General features: G+C 50.6%; 1 protein-coding gene across 2 annotated transcripts in view; it reads right to left on the bottom strand.

Annotated features, from left to right (window-relative positions):
• XRN1 (5'-3' exoribonuclease 1) overlaps positions 1-18,391 on the bottom strand; it is a 1,049,234-nt gene that overhangs the window by 614,646 nt on the left and 416,197 nt on the right. For both annotated transcript variants that reach the window (XM_078666417.1, XM_078666416.1), the window contains exon 25: positions 5,814-5,960. In XM_078666417.1, coding sequence (XP_078522543.1) covers positions 5,814-5,960 — 147 coding nt within the window. The remainder of the gene's footprint in view (positions 1-5,813; positions 5,961-18,391) is intronic.

Consider the following 18,391-nt stretch of genomic DNA (forward strand, 5'->3'; position numbering starts at 1 on the left):
CTACTAGTTTCAAAAACTACCAAATTTGTATGCTAGTCCCTATCATAAGGGTTTTATCTCCAGCACAATGGTGTCGGTTCATGGCATAGTAGTGCCAATGGCATAATAATGGAATTGCTGAGTGTTTTGGGCATTCTTGGTCTAGTTGTGGCATACTAGCAGCCGTCATTAACAGATTAAGAGAATGACTGGCCTACTTTTAAACATCTCTTACTAAATGGTGACCATAACTCTTATAATAAAAGCCATGACCGATGTATGGTGGGTATCCTGGCTGATATGGTATTCACCCTTGGCACAATGGTGGTCCGATTATTAGGGGGGACATTATTGACATAATACAAGCGTGCTTGGTGTAACGGTGAGCACCCAAGGCCCATGATTGTAATACCTGGGCATTTGAAGCAGAATCTGTCCCTGTTCGGCATTTTACCATGTGGGTACACAATGAAAATGACAAGCTGATGTTTGAGGACTGGGTATTTCCTACAAATAAAAATTGGTATTTTAAAGGTAAAAGTATATTTTTCAGGAAAGAGTTTTTCAAAAGAAAATCTAAGTTTATTTGCCCAAACGGGAAAGTGGTGTTTTATAGAAAAAAAAAATTATTTTCTGAAACTGATATGCTGAAGAAAACAAAAGGATTCAATTCTAAAACACAATTACAGTTTATAGTTGAATTCTAATTTAGGCCGAGTTGGGGAGACTTACTGCTGTGGTTATGTCTGTTGTGCCAGAGGGAAAGTGATGATTTGAATGCTACTTAATTTGTAGGACATTTGATATTGATAAACCTTTCCTGGCATTTCTGCTGGTAACCTCACCTCGAACTCTCGGATGGTCACTACTAATAATCCTGCTTACGATGGTCATAGTGTAGTGTTGACAAATATTATCATTATATTACAGTGATAAAATATGCAAGAAGCTCGAGAGGACTTTCCCTGGGCAATAAGTAGTTCTCACTACAGAAAGGGTTAGTGACCCCTGCTTTAACAGGACAGCAGTACCACTGACCGCCAACACCATGCTCATAATGAATAAACCAATTCCACTGTGGAGTGGCTATAATATGCATGACATCAGCTCAAATTCATAAAGAATAAGCCATCAGTTGTGGAGTGGCTACAATGTGCATGACGTAAGCGCAAATCCCTCAAATCACAGAAAGAAAGTGTACACTAGTTATTGTGAATTTCATTCCAATGGTGAAACAGAGTCAACTCTCCTAGGCATTCATTTATGCAGCTTAAGGATCTAGACTAAGGGCAGAAAATTATACTGTTGCCAAAAGTGCCCACAATCATCTTCTCAACCACCTAAAAAGTGGTTCCCAATCCCGGGCTGAGCCTAACCAAGCTCAGACCACAAACCAGCTCTTTGAGATAACGATCATACAGTAAAGACAAGTCACAAATACTAATTGAACCAGTTCACTATCCTCTAGAGTGATCTATGGTTCCTTTCTAGCCACTACTATAGTCAATGTTGCATTCATTCAGATTTCAACTTCCAAAATACAAAGAAATAACACTAACACAGAGGTCTACATCGAGCCCTGGTGCATACCCTCTCCTACCAACCGCTATCTGAGTTGCTCTCTAACTGTCCAATACAAACAGACCCTGATCGATGGGAAGAAATAAGTACTCCTAGGCGTACCTCCTGTTACCTCTCTTTGAAGCAAGTTGATTCCTTGAATTAACCATATAAGCAGCGGTCTTCTCTCCAACAAATCCCTTGGATGTGATTTTTAATTCCCAGACAGGCTTTGCAACTATGGAAGAGAACTGATTACCCACATACCCTGCTTCTGCCCTGAATATCTACCAGCATGTTGCAATTTACTCAGGCCAATGTTCTCAATTTTTTTTTATGAAAACCTGAAGAAATGCATTAACATTTTGTTTTACCACCCATGATGCAACGGAACATGCTCACTTTGGTACATTTATAAACATTATCAATAAAAAATAAAGATCTTAACATGCCAAATAGCATCAGAATTCAGGAACATTCATATTTACGCAAAACAGAATATCATAACTGATGACTATCGGGCAACAAAATAACTTCTCATTGATTTTCTATTTCTATTCAAGCCCTTTTGTAAGCAAGCTAAATTTGATCCTTTTTAGCAATCTTTTTATTTATTTATTTTTTTTATAGTAAAAACTTTTATTGAGCAATAAAATAAGAGTTACAGAGATGGGCCTACAACCACACGGGCTGGCCGCTAGTAGCAACGCACAACATAAGTAGCGAACGATCATTCCCGTGGCCGGGCACAAGGAAGGTACCAATTATTGCTCGAAGCATAGAACAGGACATGACAATTTTTGTATTAATCATAAAAACAACAAACACTTAAACAAGGCGAATGCACAGTAATCAAGTCAGCCCAGGAGGCGGAGGGGAAGCAACTAATCAGGAAGACAAAAGCAAAGCAATGAAACTCGGCATGGCCGAGGGGGGGGGGGGCCAGCGGGGAGGGCAGGAAAATCCTAAAACCATATGAAAAATTTTCGGGAACGTCAGCCTAGGGAGATAGGGTCACATCTGGAGTGTCAACCAAGGGAGGGGCACAAATATCTCCACGATATGCATTCCACTGACCCCAAATCTTCGTCCACGCCCTGTATCTACCCCATGCCACATAGACGGTCTTCTCTCGGAACATGGACCAGTCCATGTTATCCTCCCACACCGAAACTTCGGGAGGTCTGGATGCGCCCCAAAGTTGCGCAATGTCCCGCTTCGCGACCATGTATCCCAAGGTCGCCCATCTGGTCTGGGCCACAGAATAGTCGGTGGGTTCCCACACGTTCAACAGGCATCGTCGGGCCTCAGGCCGCAGGGTAATACCAGTCACAACAGTCATCACCGCAAGCACATCAATCCAGTAAGCTGCTACCACCGGGCACTCCCAAAGAATATGCAGAAATGTGGCACTCATCCCACAACCACGCTTACAGAAACCATCCGGGGAAAAACCCATCACAACCAGACGCGGACCAGTTACATACACCCGGTGGAGGATCTTAAGTTGAACCAAACGGAGACGGGCGGGGATGGCGACCTCTTTCGGAGAAGAGAGTGCCGACTGCCAATCCTCGTCATCCAAGTCCAATTCGTCACCGACCCAAACCTCCCGAAGTCGAACCAATAAGTCAGCGCGATTATTAATAAGTTTCTTGTAGATAAGGGAGATAGTGCTATCGGGCAGGTGTCCATCCAGTATACGATCCTCAAGGGGAGAGGACTCGGGCAGGGTCACATCAGGAGTCAGAACTGAGGCCAGGGCATGCCGGACCTGCAAATACCGAAAAAACTCTATCACTCAAGTCATATTCTGCCTTAAGGGCCTGGAAAGACTTCACTCTACCCTGCACACAGACGTCACCCACTTTACATATCCCAATCATATCCCAGCGGTCAAAGCCCTTAGTAGACCAGAGACATCCCAAACGTTCAGAAGCATAAAGCGGGGTCGCCATTGTCAGTCGGTTCTCCCATCCCAAACTCACATTCGCGGCGCGCCACACATTGACTGCGATCCTGGACGGGCCCACAAGATGGCGCCCGGCCGATCTGGAATAAAGCGCTCTATTAAAATCCCCTCCCGGCAGCTGGAGCCTATCCATCTCAAAGGCCGGATCTCGACCCGGGGAATACATTGCGTGGTTAATGGCAGACAGCTGGGCAGCCCAATAATATCTCTTGATATCGGGGAGCGCCATGCCCCCGTCATACCAAGGGATAGTAAGTTTCGCAAGGGCGATACGTGGACGCCCATCCCAGATCAGTTGCCTTTGAAGACTCTCGATCTCCCGGAAATAGGTAGCGGGAATGTCGTCATAAGAATTTTGAAGCGCGTATAGGAATCGCGGCAAAGACATCATTTTAAAAAGGGCAGCCCTGCCCAAAGGAGACAGGGGTAGCTTACGCCAACGGGCCACATCCAGTAGCAGTCTAAGAAGCGGGGGAAGGAGGTTACGCTCGAACCGGAGTGAGGAGTCCAGCGTGATAAAAATCCCCAAATACTTGAAGCCAGAGTGGACAACCTGGATAGGAAACCTGTCCGGTAATGGGGGCAAAACACCCGAGAGAACATATACACAGGACTTAGCCCAATTAATAACCAGACCCGAGTTAACACCAAACGAAGTAAGAACGTCGAATAAGACATTTAAAGATTTACGCGGGGAAGTAAGATACAGAAGAATGTCATCCGCGTAAAGCGAGACGCGGTCTTCAAAATCCGGTGACCAACGGATCCCTTTGAGTGAAGGTTCCCATCGAAGCCACGCAGCCAACGGCTCCAGAGCAAGCGCGAAAAGCAACGGAGACAGGGGGCACCCCTGACGGGTCCCCCTACCAAGACAGAAGGGGACAGAAACTCGACCGTTTACTACTACCTGTGCCAAGGGTTCGGCGTATAACAACTTCACCCAACCAATAAACTCAGGCCCAAAACCGAATTTCTCAAGAGCTGCCCAAAGATAGGGCCACTCTACCGTGTCAAATGCCATCGAGGCGTCCAGCGAAGCCAAAATGGCCGGCTCCGTCAGAAGCCCCGCCCTCGCAACAGCTCCGTGGAGACGGCGTAGATTAAGAGCCGTGTTGCGATGTGGGATAAATCCGGACTGATCCGGATGAACCAAGCCACTAATGACCGTCAAGAGGCGGGTTGCTTTTTAGCAATCTTTATATTGTTTTAATAATGACAAAGACCATACTTATATTCTGATATGAATTTATTGTAATGGTTTAAAATAATTGAATCTATAAGGTTTAATTCATTCAGTCCGAGGCCAATCCAATCACAAACCACAACTTCATTCCTACTACAGTCAAACCATCAAGCAGCCACATTTCCAAACCGAAGCAGCCAGGCAATTACAAAACCTCGATCCAAGAGCACGCCTAATCAGCCATCAAGAATTGCCAGTGATTGCTTGTCAGTTGCCTCTCAAATGTAAAAGTTGACTAAGTTACTACACCACTCCCATCCAGGCTACCTAAAATGTTTGCCACAGATCGCAACATAATGTTGTGCAGCTGACTGTGCCAAAACTTCCCAGGTAAACAATTGGCACATACAGTTTTCAATATGCAAGGTCCAAAATTGCTGAACTATGATAATTGGGCCAAACTTCATCAATTCCAGATGAAGCCGAAATTTAACTCTTTAATCTCTCGGCTCAAGTATTTTTCCATGTCTGGGGAGCATCTACACCACTTGTTTGATCTGCTTAATACCTTTATTAGCTCTCTATGAAGTGTTCACTGCTTGCATAAAGTGCATTAGAAATGTCCAACAAATAAAGACATACAGGACTACAGAGCCGCTAGAGCCTCTGCAGCCTCAGGATACACTTCATTACTATGGACACAAACTTCTCTGATGCATAGATATCAGCATAGTTTGTAGCTACAATCTACGGTCTAGGAGTTTACATTTGATGGTTCCCTGAATCGAAAAGGCCTCCTAGACAGGTGTATCTTCTACCTCATGTGACAGGTGTGCGAATCATCACAAAAGTACTCCCCACCATCTTATATTACAGAAGCTATTGAAAACCTTCCTATTTCTACACAGAACTATTACTACATAAATCACCATGACAGTTCGCATGTAGCGCATTTGGCAAATGTCAGAGTTTACAAAATTAATATATCATATAGTGAACAAGCAAATCAATGATCAATAAACAACAGTAGATGTTTAGTTGCATTCTGTAAAAATAAGTGGCAAAAAGTTAACATGGAATGGGTAGAGAACATCTGAACATCTTTGAATTATACTGTACCTTTCTAAATACTCGCCAAGTAGGTGCTCTACAGCGGATGAATACAGCCATTCAGTGCCAACCTTTTTGGTGTATCCAGGAACCTCTTCATTTTTCTTATTAAACTTCAGATTCAAGCCCACATTGGCTTTAAATTCTCCATGGGGACTGCACCAAACAAAATATGATTAGACTTCAATCATAATGAGGCAAAAAGAACCATTGTAGACGCATACTACATCACTTGCACATGTTTATCTGTGATTTGCCTAAAAAGGTTAAAGGGAAGGGAGTTAGATATGGGGCATACTTGCCTCCGGTAACCCTCTTTCTGGTAGATACTCTATCTAGCCGTAGAATCCTCCCCTTTAGAATAACCTTGGGTGCCACCAGACTGGATCAGTAAGATTTAAAACAGCACTGTTCCTTAGCACTGGTAGGTAGAACCACGCAGCTCTGTATCACCCCTGCGCATTGATGTTAGAGCCCAATAATATTAGGGGTACCAGTGTGCAGATTCCTAAACTGGGACCTTTTTAGTTGGAAAGAAGACCATTTTACAGAAAGGGGAGAAGGTGGGTAGGAGGAAAAGGTAGGGAGCAATCTGCAATCTACCAGAAAGAGCATTACCAAAGTTAAGTAACTTACTTTCTGATGAATACTTCTAACAACACCTTTATATTAGATACCAAAGCAGTACATCCCAAGATAAGAGGGGTGGGCGGGCGGGTAAAAAGCAGCACAGACGAGGGGTGGGCGGGCGGGTAAAAAGCAGCACAGACGAGGGGTGGGCGGGTAAAAAGCAGCACAGACGAGGGGTGGGCGGACGGGTAAAAAGCAGCACAGACGAGGGGTGGGCGGGCGGGTAAAAAGCAGCACAGACGAGGGGTGGGCGGGCGGGTTACAAAGCAGCACAGACGAGGGGTGGGCGGGCGGGTAAAAAGCAGCACAGACGAGGGGTGGGCGGGCGGGTTACAAAGCAGCACAGACGAGGGGTGGGCGGGCGGGTTACAAAGCAGCACAGACGAGGGGTGGGCGGGCGGGTTACAAAGCAGCACAGACGAGGGGTGGGCGGGCGGGTTACAAAGCAGCACAGACGAGGGGTGGGCGGGCGGGTTACAAAGCAGCACAGACGAGGGGTGGGCGGGTTACAAAGCAGCACAGACGAGGGGTGGGCGGGTTACAAAGCAGCACAGACGAGGGGTGGGCGGGTTACAAAGCAGCACAGACGAGGGGTGGGCGGGTTACAAAGCAGCACAGACGAGGGGTGGGCGGGTTACAAAGCAGCACAGACGAGGGGTGGGCGGGTTACAAAGCAGCACAGACGAGGGGTGGGCGGGTTACAAAGCAGCACAGACGAGGGGTGGGCGGGTTACAAAGCAGCACAGACGAGGGGTGGGCGGGTTACAAAGCAGCACAGACGAGGGGTGGGCGGGTTACAAAGCAGCACAGACGAGGGGTGGGCGGGTTACAAAGCAGCACAGACGAGGGGTGGGCGGGTTACAAAGCAGCACAGACGAGGGGTGGGCGGGTAACAAAGCAGCACAGACGAGGGGTGGGCGGGTAACAAAGCAGCACAGACGAGGGGTGGGCGGGCGGGTTACAAAGCAGCACAGACGAGGGGTGGGCGGGCGGGTTACAAAGCAGCACAGACGAGGGGTGGGCGGGCGGGTTACAAAGCAGCACAGACGAGGGGTGGGCGGGCGGGTTACAAAGCAGCACAGACGAGGGGTGGGCGGGCGGGTTACAAAGCAGCACAGACGAGGGGTGGGCGGGCGGGTTACAAAGCAGCACAGACGAGGGGTGGGCGGGCGAGTTATAAAGCAGCACAGACAAGGGGTGGGCGGGTTACAAAGCAGCACAGACAAGGGGTGGGCGGGTTACAAAGCAGCACAGACAAGGGGTGGGCGGGCGGGTTACAAAGCAGCACAGACAAGGGGTGGGCGGGCGGGTTACAAAGCAGCACAGACAAGGGGTGGGCGGGCGGGTTACAAAGCAGCACAGACAAGGGGCGGGCGGGCGGGTTACAAAACAGCACAGACAAGGGGCGGGCGGGTTACAAAGCAGCACTGACGAGGGGTGGGCGGGTTACAAAGCAGCACAGACGAGGGGTGGGCGGGTTACAAAGCAGCACAGACGAGGGGTGGGCGGGTTACAAAGCAGCACAGACGAGGGGTGGGCGGGTTACAAAGCAGCACAGACGAGGGGTGGGCGGGTTACAAAGCAGCACAGACGAGGGGTGGGCGGGCGGGTTACAAAGCAGCACAGACGAGGGGTGGGCGGGCGGGTTACAAAGCAGCACAGACGAGGGGTGGGCGGGCGGGTTACAAAGCAGCACAGACGAGGGGTGGGCGGGCGGGTTACAAAGCAGCACAGACGAGGGGTGTGTGGGCGGGTTACAAAGCAGCAGAGACGAGGGGTGGGCGGGCGGGTTACAAAGCAGCACAGACGAGGGGTGGGCGGGCGGGTTACAAAGCAGCACAGACGAGGGGTGGGCGGGCGGGTTACAAAGCAGCACAGACGAGGGGTGGGCGGGCGGGTTACAAAGCAGCACAGAGGAGGGGTGGGCGGGCGGGTTACAAAGCAGCACAGACGAGGGGTGGGGCGGGCGGGGAAAAAGCAGCACAGACTAGGGTTGGGGCGGGCGGGGAAAAAGCAGCACAGGCGAGGGGCGGGGCGGGCGGGGAAAAAGCAGCACAGGCGAGGGGCGGGGCGGGGAAAAAGCAGCACCGACGAGGGCGGGCGGGGAAAAAGCAGCACCGACGAGGGGCGGGGCGGGCGGGGAAAAAGCAGCACCGACGAGGGGCGGGGCGGGCGGGGAAAAAGCAGCACCAACGAGGGGCGGGGCGGGCGGGGAAAAAGCAGCACCGACGAGGGGCGGGGCGGGCGGGGAAAAAGCAGCACCGACGAGGGGTGGGTGGGAGGGTACAAAGGAACAGCGACGGTGGGAGGGTACAAAGGAACCGCAAAGAGGGGTGGGTGGGAGGGTACGAAGCAACAGCGACGAGGGGTGGGTGGGAGGGTACGAAGCAACAGCGACGAGGGGTGGGTGGGAGGGTACGAAGCAACTGCGACGAGGGGTGGGTGGGAGGGGAAGAAGCAACAGCGACAAGGGGGGAGGGGAAGTAGCAACAGCGACGAGGGGGGGTGGGAGGGGAAGAAGCAACAGCGACGAGGGGGGGTGGGAGGGGAAGAAGCAACCGCGACGAGGGGTGGGTGGGAGGGGGAGAAGCAACCGCGACGAGGGGTGGGTGGGAGGGGGAGAAGCAACCGCGACGAGGGGTGGGTGGGAGGGGGAGAAGCAACCGCGACGAGGGGTGGGTGGGAGGGGGAGAAGCAACCGCGACGAGGGGTGGGTGGGAGGGGGAGAAGCAACCGCGACGAGGGGTGGGTGGGAGGGGGAGAAGCAACCGCGACGAGGGGTGGGTGGGAGGGAAAGAAGCAACCGCGACGAGGGGTGGGTGGGAGGGAAAGAAGCAACCGCGACGAGGGGTGGGTGGGAGGGAAAGAAGCAACCGCGACGAGGGGTGGGAGGGAAAGAAGCAACCGCGACGAGGGGTGGGAGGGAAAGAAGCAACCGCGACGAGGGGAAGAAGCAACCGCGACGAGGGGTGGGTGGGAGGGGAAGAAGCAACCGCGACGAGGGGTGGGTGGGAGGGGAAGAAGCAACCGCGACGAGGGGTGGGTGGGAGGGGAAGAAGCAACCGCGACGAGGGGTGGGCGGGAGGGGAAGAAGCAACCGCGACGAGGGGTGGGCGGGAGGGGAAGAAGCAACCGCGACGAGGGGTGGGCGGGAGGGGAAGAAGCAATAGCGGAGAGGGGAAGAAGCAACAGCGGAGAGGGGAAGAAGCAACCGCGACGAAGGGTGGGTTGGAGGAATAAGAAGCAACAGCGACAAGGGGTGAGCGGGAGGGGAATAAGCAGCACCGACGAGGGGCAGGCGGGAGGGGACGAAGCAGCACCGACGAGGGGCAGGCGGGAGGGGACGAAGCAGCACCGACGAGGGGCAGGCGGGAGGGGACGAAGCAGCACCGACGAGGGGCAGGCGGGAGGGGACGAAGCAACACAGACGAGGGGCGGCAGGGGACGAAGCAACACCGACAAAGGGCCAGAGGGGACGAAGCAACAGCGATGAGGGGTGGGCGGGAGGGGACGAAGCAACAGCGATGAGGGGTGGGCGGGAGGGGACGAAGCAACAGCGATGAGGGGTGGGCGGGAGGGGACGAAGCAACAGCGATGAGGGGTGGGCGGGAGGGGAGGAAGCAACAGCGATGAGGGGTGGGCGGGAGAGGGACGAAGCAACATCGATGAGGGGTGGGCGGGAGGGTCAGAAGCAACAGCGATGAGGGGTGGGTGGGAGGCTCAGAAGCAACAGCGACGAGGGGTGGCGGGAGGCTCAGAGGCAACAGCGACGAGGGGTGGGTGGGAGGCTCAGAAGCAACAGCGACGAGGGGTGGGCGGGAGGCTCAGAAGCAACAGCGACGAGGGGTGGGCGGGAGGCTCAGAAGCAACAGCGACGAGGGGTGGGCAGGAGGCTCAGAAGCAACAGCGACGAGGGGTGGGCGGGAGGCCCAGAAGCAACAGCGACGAGGGGTGGGCGGGAGGGTCAGAAGCAACAGCGACGAGGAGTGGGCGGGAGGGTCAGAAGCAATAGCGACGAGGGGTGGGCGGGAGGGTCAGAAGCAACAGCGACGAGAGGTGGGCGGGAGGCTCAGAAGCAACAGCGACGAGGGGTGGGCGGGAGGGTCAGAAGCAACAGCGACGAGGGGTGGCGGGAGGCTCAGAGGCAACAGCGACGAGGGGTGGGTGGGAGGCTCAGAAGCAACAGCGACGAGGGGTGGGCGGGAGGCTCAGAAGCAACAGCGACGAGGGGTGGGCGGGAGGCTCAGAAGCAACAGCGACGAGGGGTGGGCAGGAGGCTCAGAAGCAACAGCGACGAGGGGTGGGCGGGAGGCCCAGAAGCAACAGCGACGAGGGGTGGGCGGGAGGGTCAGAAGCAACAGCGACGAGGGGTGGGCGGGAGGGTCAGAAGCAACAGCGACGAGGAGTGGGCGGGAGGGTCAGAAGCAATAGCGACGAGGGGTGGGCGGGAGGGTCAGAAGCAACAGCGACGAGAGGTGGGCGGGAGGCTCAGAAGCAACAGCGACGAGGGGTGGGCGGGAGGGTCAGAAGCAACAGCGACGAGGGGTGGGCGGGAGGGTCAGAAGCAACAGCGACGAGGGGTGGGCGGGAGGGTCAGAAGCAACAGCGACGAGGGGTGGGCGGGAGGGTCAGAAGCAACAGCGACGAGGGGTGGGCGGGAGGGTCAGAAGCAACAGCGACGAGGGGTGGGCGGGAGGGTCAGAAGCAACAGCGACGAGGGGTGGGCGGGAGGGTCAGAAGCAACAGCGACGAGGGGTGGGCGGGATAGCATCTAGGAGGAAAGTCACAACTTCGGGGGAAGATAAATGCAGTTAATTGCCACCGGTCAATCTCCACATATGGTGGTGCAGGTTCGGGTACAGGACCCTGCAATCCTGCAGAGACAGAAGCAGTAGTGTGATCTGATACCAGATGCTCATGCCCAGACCTTCCGGCTAGTGCACTCTCCTATACCACTCCAAAGCCACAAGAATAGTCTTTGCCCTGGTAGCTCCTGATCATCAGAACTCTAGGTAGGAGAGGCAGCGACAGAAAGATTTACAGGAGTCCCATGCTCCACTCTTTCCGAAATGAGTTTACGCCTCCAGCCTCCATATGAAGGACCAAAGGAAGGCTTTCAACGCCAGGTGGATGGCCCGCAACTTCAAGAGATTGATTTGGAGACAGGCCTCCACTGGACACTAGAGTGCTCAGATCTCCACCCCTACCAGATGACTTCCCCCATTCCAGCTGTGATGCATCTCTCACCACTGAGAGCTCTGAATAGGGCCAGGGGAGGGGTCTGCTTCTGTTTCAACTGCAGTTAAGCCACCGTAGCAAGTCTTTTGAATTCTCCTCCGAAACCTAGATAGAATCCAGGAAGTTCCCCAGGTGCTGGGCCCATTGTAGAGCTTGCACATATGTCACCTGGCAAAGTTGCAGTATGCAGGATTCCTAAAGGTCCAGAAGTCTCAGAACCCCTATCACCAAGAACCATGGCTGAACTGGCAGGATCATAGCCTGCATGTCTTGAACATGAAGTGGTGGAGGGAAGGCCCAAAACTGTACCATAGCCAGGATGGCTCCAGTGAAAGGGAGCCTCTGTAAAGGAGTCAGGTGTGACTTCAGCACACTGACTGTGGACCCAGCAATGTCAGAAGGTTCAGCTTTACCTGGAAGTGGTTTGTGACTGACTCGGGTGAACACACCAACAACCAGTAGTTTAGTTAGGGAAAACTGCAATCCCCAAATTCCAATGGTGTGCTGTGACCAACAGCATTACTTTCGTGACACCCGAAGGGTACTGGTGACGCAGCAAATTGAAAACGCTCCTGGTCTACTTTGAACCACAGGCAGAGTCTCAGGAACTGCAGGATGCGTAATGAAAGGAGGTGACCTGCAGGTCCAAAGACACCATCCCATCGCCTGAATCCAGGGCAGACAGAACCTAGGCCAATGTGAGCATCCTGAATTTGCCCTTCTGCAAGAAGGTGTTTGGGGGGCAGAGATCTACAAAAGGGCAAAAGCCTCAGTCTTTCTTTGGAAAGAGCAGAAGTAACAGCCAGTCCCTATTTCTGGGGCTGGGGCCTTCTCAGTTTCTCCTCTGAAACATGCTTGAACGTGGGGAGATGGGTGGTTAGTCTAAAAGCAATGTCAGGGCATAGAACCACTGAATGAGCTACAAGACCCACTTGTCCGATGTTATCCTTTGCCACCTGTGGAGAAAATACCTGATCTGGACTCCCACAGGCTGGTTGTGTGCTTCTAAGGGCAAACTAAAGAGGCTTAAAGGCTATTGCTGCAGGGGCAGGTGACTAGGATGTGTATCTGCTTGATCCCCGCCCCCAATCTCAAAAGGGCTGGTGTGCCTGTTGCAGTGGTGGTGCGCCTTGGCGGTCCCAATATGCCAATGCTCTGGAGTAGCCATGAAAGGAGCAAAACTGCTGAGAGTACTGTTCCGCAGTGATGAAAAAGCCTAAGGAACACACTGTGGCTTGGCTTTCTTGAAAGCGTTTCAAAATCCAATCGGCCTTGTCGCCAAACTGGCTATACACATGAAACAACAGGTTGATTAAAGAGGCTTGCACATCTCCTGAGAAGCCTGTGGATCATATCAAAGCATTCCACCATATCACTATACTATTGACAACTCCTCTGCCTAGGTAGTGTCAAACCCAGATCGGATGATGTAATTTGCAGAACCCTGCCCATTCTGGATGTCCTGAATCAGGTAGGGCCGAAATTTCTCACAAGCTGCCGGCAAGATCTCACCAGACATGTCCCATATAGCATGGGTAGATCTCCCCAGCAAGGAGCTGCCATTGACTGACTATAAGTCTAGTTTAACTAAGGAAAACATCAGTTTCCTAAATGCCTCCGTTCATTTGGACTCTGTTAGAAGGAGTCATGAGAAAAGAAATGGGGATCATCCTACCGGTGGAAGCTTGAACCACCAAACTTTCTGGCATAGGGTGCCATCTCAAAAAACCAGGGTAACCTGGCTCTGTCCTGTGTCTTCTGTCAAACTGCATGTTCACAGGTGGGCAGAAAAGATCTTAGTCCAGATGCCAATTAAGGTGTTGGTCAGAGCTTCATTAAATGGAAGTAAGAGCTTAGAAGAATCTTCTTCTGTTGAAGGTCCAGAGGAAGAACACAGCCCAGTGTCTGGCGAAGTGGCCAACCTACAGGCCTCTGCAAGTCCATAAATACAGTGTTATCATAGTGTTGAGGAAAATAATCTCCTTAACTGAAAGATGGTTAGCTCTGATCGAAGTGTGGACCAAAAAGTTGGTGAAGTTCATGGGTGTGGCTCAGAATCAAAGGCATGGGTCACTCCGACTCTGATTTAACTGGGGCTGGGTGTGTTTGAAAGATGTCAGAACCTGACCTTAGACAGGGATGAGATGATGTGGCTCTGAGTCAGATAGAATTATTGGAACCAGGTTTTCTAGAGGCGTACGGGCTGATGTCAATGTCGCAGGAAATGGAGTAGATTTCGGTGCCAGCTTGGAAGTCGACTCTGGCGAATCAGAGGCGGCTCAGTAGGTAGAAACCTTGCCAAAGGCGGACACACTGGCGATGAACTGGTTGGAGACTTTTGCCAATCTTGAGATCGAAGGCGCGCCAGAGGGAGCTGGATGGGTGCCAAAGATCAGCAACATGGCCTCTTAAAAAGCCTCAATCTGATGCACTGTTGAGGACGGCCCAAGCAATATGGGGTGCCTCGATAGCTGCGGAACGGCTCCTTTTTGAGAGACAGAAAATGAGACTGGGAGGTACCTCAAGGTCCTCGTGACCTATCACAGGAATAGCCTCAAGAGTGGGAACGGATCCGCGCCCTCGACTTGTGCAGGACTTCTATAACTTTTTGGGGGAGTTTGCCGATGTACAGCTTGGCTATGTGTTCCTGGAGAGCCTATGGATTCATAAGGAAACACAACGCACACCGGAAACCAGGAATTCTGAAGAAAAAAAGTTGTCAACTAACAACAACAAAAAAAGTTGGGAACTAGATCCACATGAAAAGGCGTGGCAAAGAACTGAGGTCAAAGCTCATGTGTGGTGCTTATATACAATTCCATCATCACTTCGGGAGGAATGAGGTCAACAAAGAGCTGCACACAGCCGCCTACAGGAAGGCAAGAGCATTGCTGTTATTATCTTGTGGATCCAGCCTGGCGCCTTGGCACCTCAAGATGTTTTAAAGGTGAGAAATCTGTGGATAGAAGCATCCATAGGAAAAAAGTAATATTTTCGTGCATTTGTTTCTAAAAGTATCATGGCATGACATTTTTTCATTTGCCAATATTTGTATATATGCTCCACATTTTAACATAATATAATGTAGTGGTTCTAAATAAAAATTAAAAACAAGACATCTCAGACAATGCACTGAAGAATATGGAGGAAAACTCATAAAAGGTCCGCCAAAATGTCACCACAGCTTGTTACTCTAAAGTTTAATGTTTTATACCTCAACAAACAATTTATTTAGGATGACAGTTGGTATTTTCCCAGACTATAGTGATATTCCTGCTTAATATGATGGCAAACTAAATTAATCATGTTTTAAACTTAAGTAGTCTCCCCTGTTCACAACTCTACCCTCACCACCACCAGTTTCCCAGCATGCCCCTTCTTACACTGAGCTAGACACCAACAACCCACTCCCGAAACCCTCACACCCAAAATGCTGACCTCCCAGCTAGAACCATCAGAACTGATCCGAACACCAATGTCAGTCTATTCATTCAACCCAGCTATTCTCTCGCTAGCCCGCCCCTAAACCAACCACCCACCTCCCATTCCTCCATACCGTTAGAGAAGCTGACTAAACAGCACCCACACAAGAGAGGCACAGCGTATCCTCTCCCCTCAACAAGCCGGTGACTGATTCAGTACTATGTCCACAGAACATGCTACCGGAAACAGATCCTAGCAAGGAAGTTACTCACACATAGCCTGTCATCAACTCTTGGTCCTGCTCCCCGAGTATCGTGAACACCGCACACCGAACAACTCACAGCTTAACACCTCCACGCCAACCTTCTCTAACCAAAAACCTGAGCCAGACCTAAATGAAAGACTAAATCTTAAGGAAAGTCAACTCAAAATAAAGTAATACAAGCTATTAACAAAATCCTATTGAACATCAAAACTTCCCCCAACTATGCTCACTGCTCACTCCTCTCCGCCTCCTGCAATGCCGGACCTACCCTAACGCAATCAAAAACAATGCTAAATAGCTGGACTACTACTCCTCTCAAAAACCGAGCTCACAGACGGATTTGATCAAATCCTAGGATGTCACACAATGAGGCGATAGAGCTGGCCAAAACGTAGAACATGACGCCAACCAGGAAAAAAGAACCTACCTCCAAGATCCAGGTGATCACTGGTATTGGGAGAAACTTCGTACTACCCAGAAAAACGGCCAGACCTCCAGCACACATCTGATATCCCCAGGGTACCCCCTTCACAGAAGCACAACAACTCTAGAAATATCAACTGCTTGCTCATTAACTGTAGATCTGCTTCCAAACATGCAACTGAACTGGCTGAAGCCATCCTTAACCATGACATTGATATTGCATTCAAGACAGAAACTTGGCTTAATGAACCGTCCTACCGGATCCTCGACCTACTAGTACCTCCTGGATTCTCAATCATCCAGAAAGGATCAACAAGGAGGTGGCCTAGCCATTATCCACAAAAATACCATTACGATGATGGAACTGTCACCTCCACATGTAGCACTTTGAATATCTCAGCACTACTATACTGATGAAGAACAATAAACAAAGTGCCACCTCCTCTACCACCCTCCTGGTAACACTTGCCCCTTCCATGAACACCTATCAGATCTGGTAACTCACTGCTCACTCAATACCATAAGCCTAGGTGACTTCAACCTCCCCTGGAATGACAAGAAACACACTAATCCAATCCTTAAACAAACTCTTACTTGACAACAACCTTACCCAACACTGTAAAGGTCAAACCCATAACAGAGGCTCACCTCTAAAGCTATTTTAGCCCAGGAGAAGGTGATAACCATTAATAACATACTCCCAGTAGACTAGTAGGACCACCACATTATTCTGTTCCACTTAAACCAGGAAGAGCCACACACCATCTATACTAAGAAAACTCTCCCGTGGACCAGAAACGTAAGTCAGATTCCCCTAGCTGATATGGAAGAAAGAATGGTCTATAGACTTCCCCAAAGACAATTAACCTCTCAACAAATGAACTCACAACCCACTTTAACTCTACAATGTAAGCCGTCCTAGACCAAGTAGCCCCTCTGAAACTAAAAAGGATTAGAGACACCCCATCGAGGTCCTGGTTTAACAAAGACCTCAATACAGAAAGAAGGCAACTCAGAACTGCAGAAAGACTCTGACAAGCAAACCCATCCTTAACTCACCTTCACCAAGTCAGAGCAGAACGCAGAACATATAAAAACGACATCATGAAAGAAAAAGCAGCCTTTTTCCACAGCACTCTAGAGAATACACTAAATCGCTTGAAAAACACTTTTAACATCATCAAAAAACCAGACTTCCAAACCACCCTATAAAGCCCGTTAGTGCTCCAAGAACGCTGTGATAAATTTGCTAAATTCTTTGATGAGAAAATCACGATGATCAAGTCCTCTCTAGAATGCCACACTGAAGCATCTACTGAAATCACCCTCCACACCACAGTTGAAGGAAACCCTAACTTGATTTCCTCCGACTCCCAAGTAGAGATCTCCCCTCCTGGGACAAATGAGGGCAACCTAATCCAAGAATCCCACTCTAACCCCAATTGCTGGAAAGTATTCAACCCACTCACGGAGACAGACATCTATAAACTAATTGCAAATTCTAAGCCTTCCTCCTACTGTGCAGACCTCCTCCTGGCCTCCGTGGCAAATGAATATGCTACTTACCAGTATGCATCTGTTCTTGGCATGTAGGGCTGCTAACATTCATATCTTATGCATAGATCGCCGCCTAGTGTTGGGTCCGGATGATTGCACATTGTTGTCCTGGAAGAGTCTTCGAAGTATCACGAGATAGGTGGCTCCTCCCCTGGACTACAGTGCGCATGGGCATCGACTCCATCCCCAGATTGTTTTTAGCCATTGTGGCAGAGATGGAGTGAAATAGTGTAAAGGATGTCCATGCAAATGATGAATGCATAGAGAGTATCTGCAGCCGCTTCGGGCACCGGGGAGGAGGGCGGGCGATATGAATGTTAGCAGCCCTACATGCCAAGAACAGATGCATACTGGTAAGTAGCATATTCAGTTCGAGGCATGTGGGCTGCTAAATTCATATCTTATGCATAGAATACACAGCAGTCCCTCCATTAAGGGCGGTTGCCCGTGCCAGCTGCAGAAGCTTGAAAAAGTGTCTTGAGAACAGCCTGTCCTACAGCTGCTTGCTGTTTTGAATGCACATCTACACAGTAATGTTTGGTAAATGTGTGTGGTGTAGACCATGTGGCTTCTCTACAAATGTCTTCCAAGGGAATGTTCCCCAGGAAAGCCATGGAGGCCCCCAATTTGCGTGTGGAGTGCGCCCTTGGGGGTATTGTTAAAGTACGTTTAGCCTTTTGATAACAGATTTGAATGCACTTAACAATCCATCTGGCTATTCCTGCTTTGGAAATGGGGTTGCCTTTGTGCTGTGCTGAGAAGGCAACAAAAAGTTGTTGTGTCTTTCTAAAGTGTTGTGTTCTGTCAATGTAGTACATTAGCGCCCTCCTAACGTCTAATGTATGAAGCATTCTTTCTGCTACTGTTTGTGGGTTTTGGAAGAATGCAGGCAGGTCAATAGTTTGGTTGATATGAAACTGTGACACCACCTTAGGAAGGAATTTGGGGTTAGTGCGGAGCACTACCCTGTTGGAATGTATTTGGATAAATGGCTCCTGGATTGTGAGCGCCTGCAGCTCACTAACACGTCTGAGAGATGTGATAGCAATGA

Source organism: Lissotriton helveticus, chromosome 11 (assembly GCF_964261635.1).
Source record: "Lissotriton helveticus chromosome 11, aLisHel1.1, whole genome shotgun sequence".
Taxonomy (NCBI): Eukaryota; Metazoa; Chordata; class Amphibia; order Caudata; family Salamandridae; genus Lissotriton; species Lissotriton helveticus.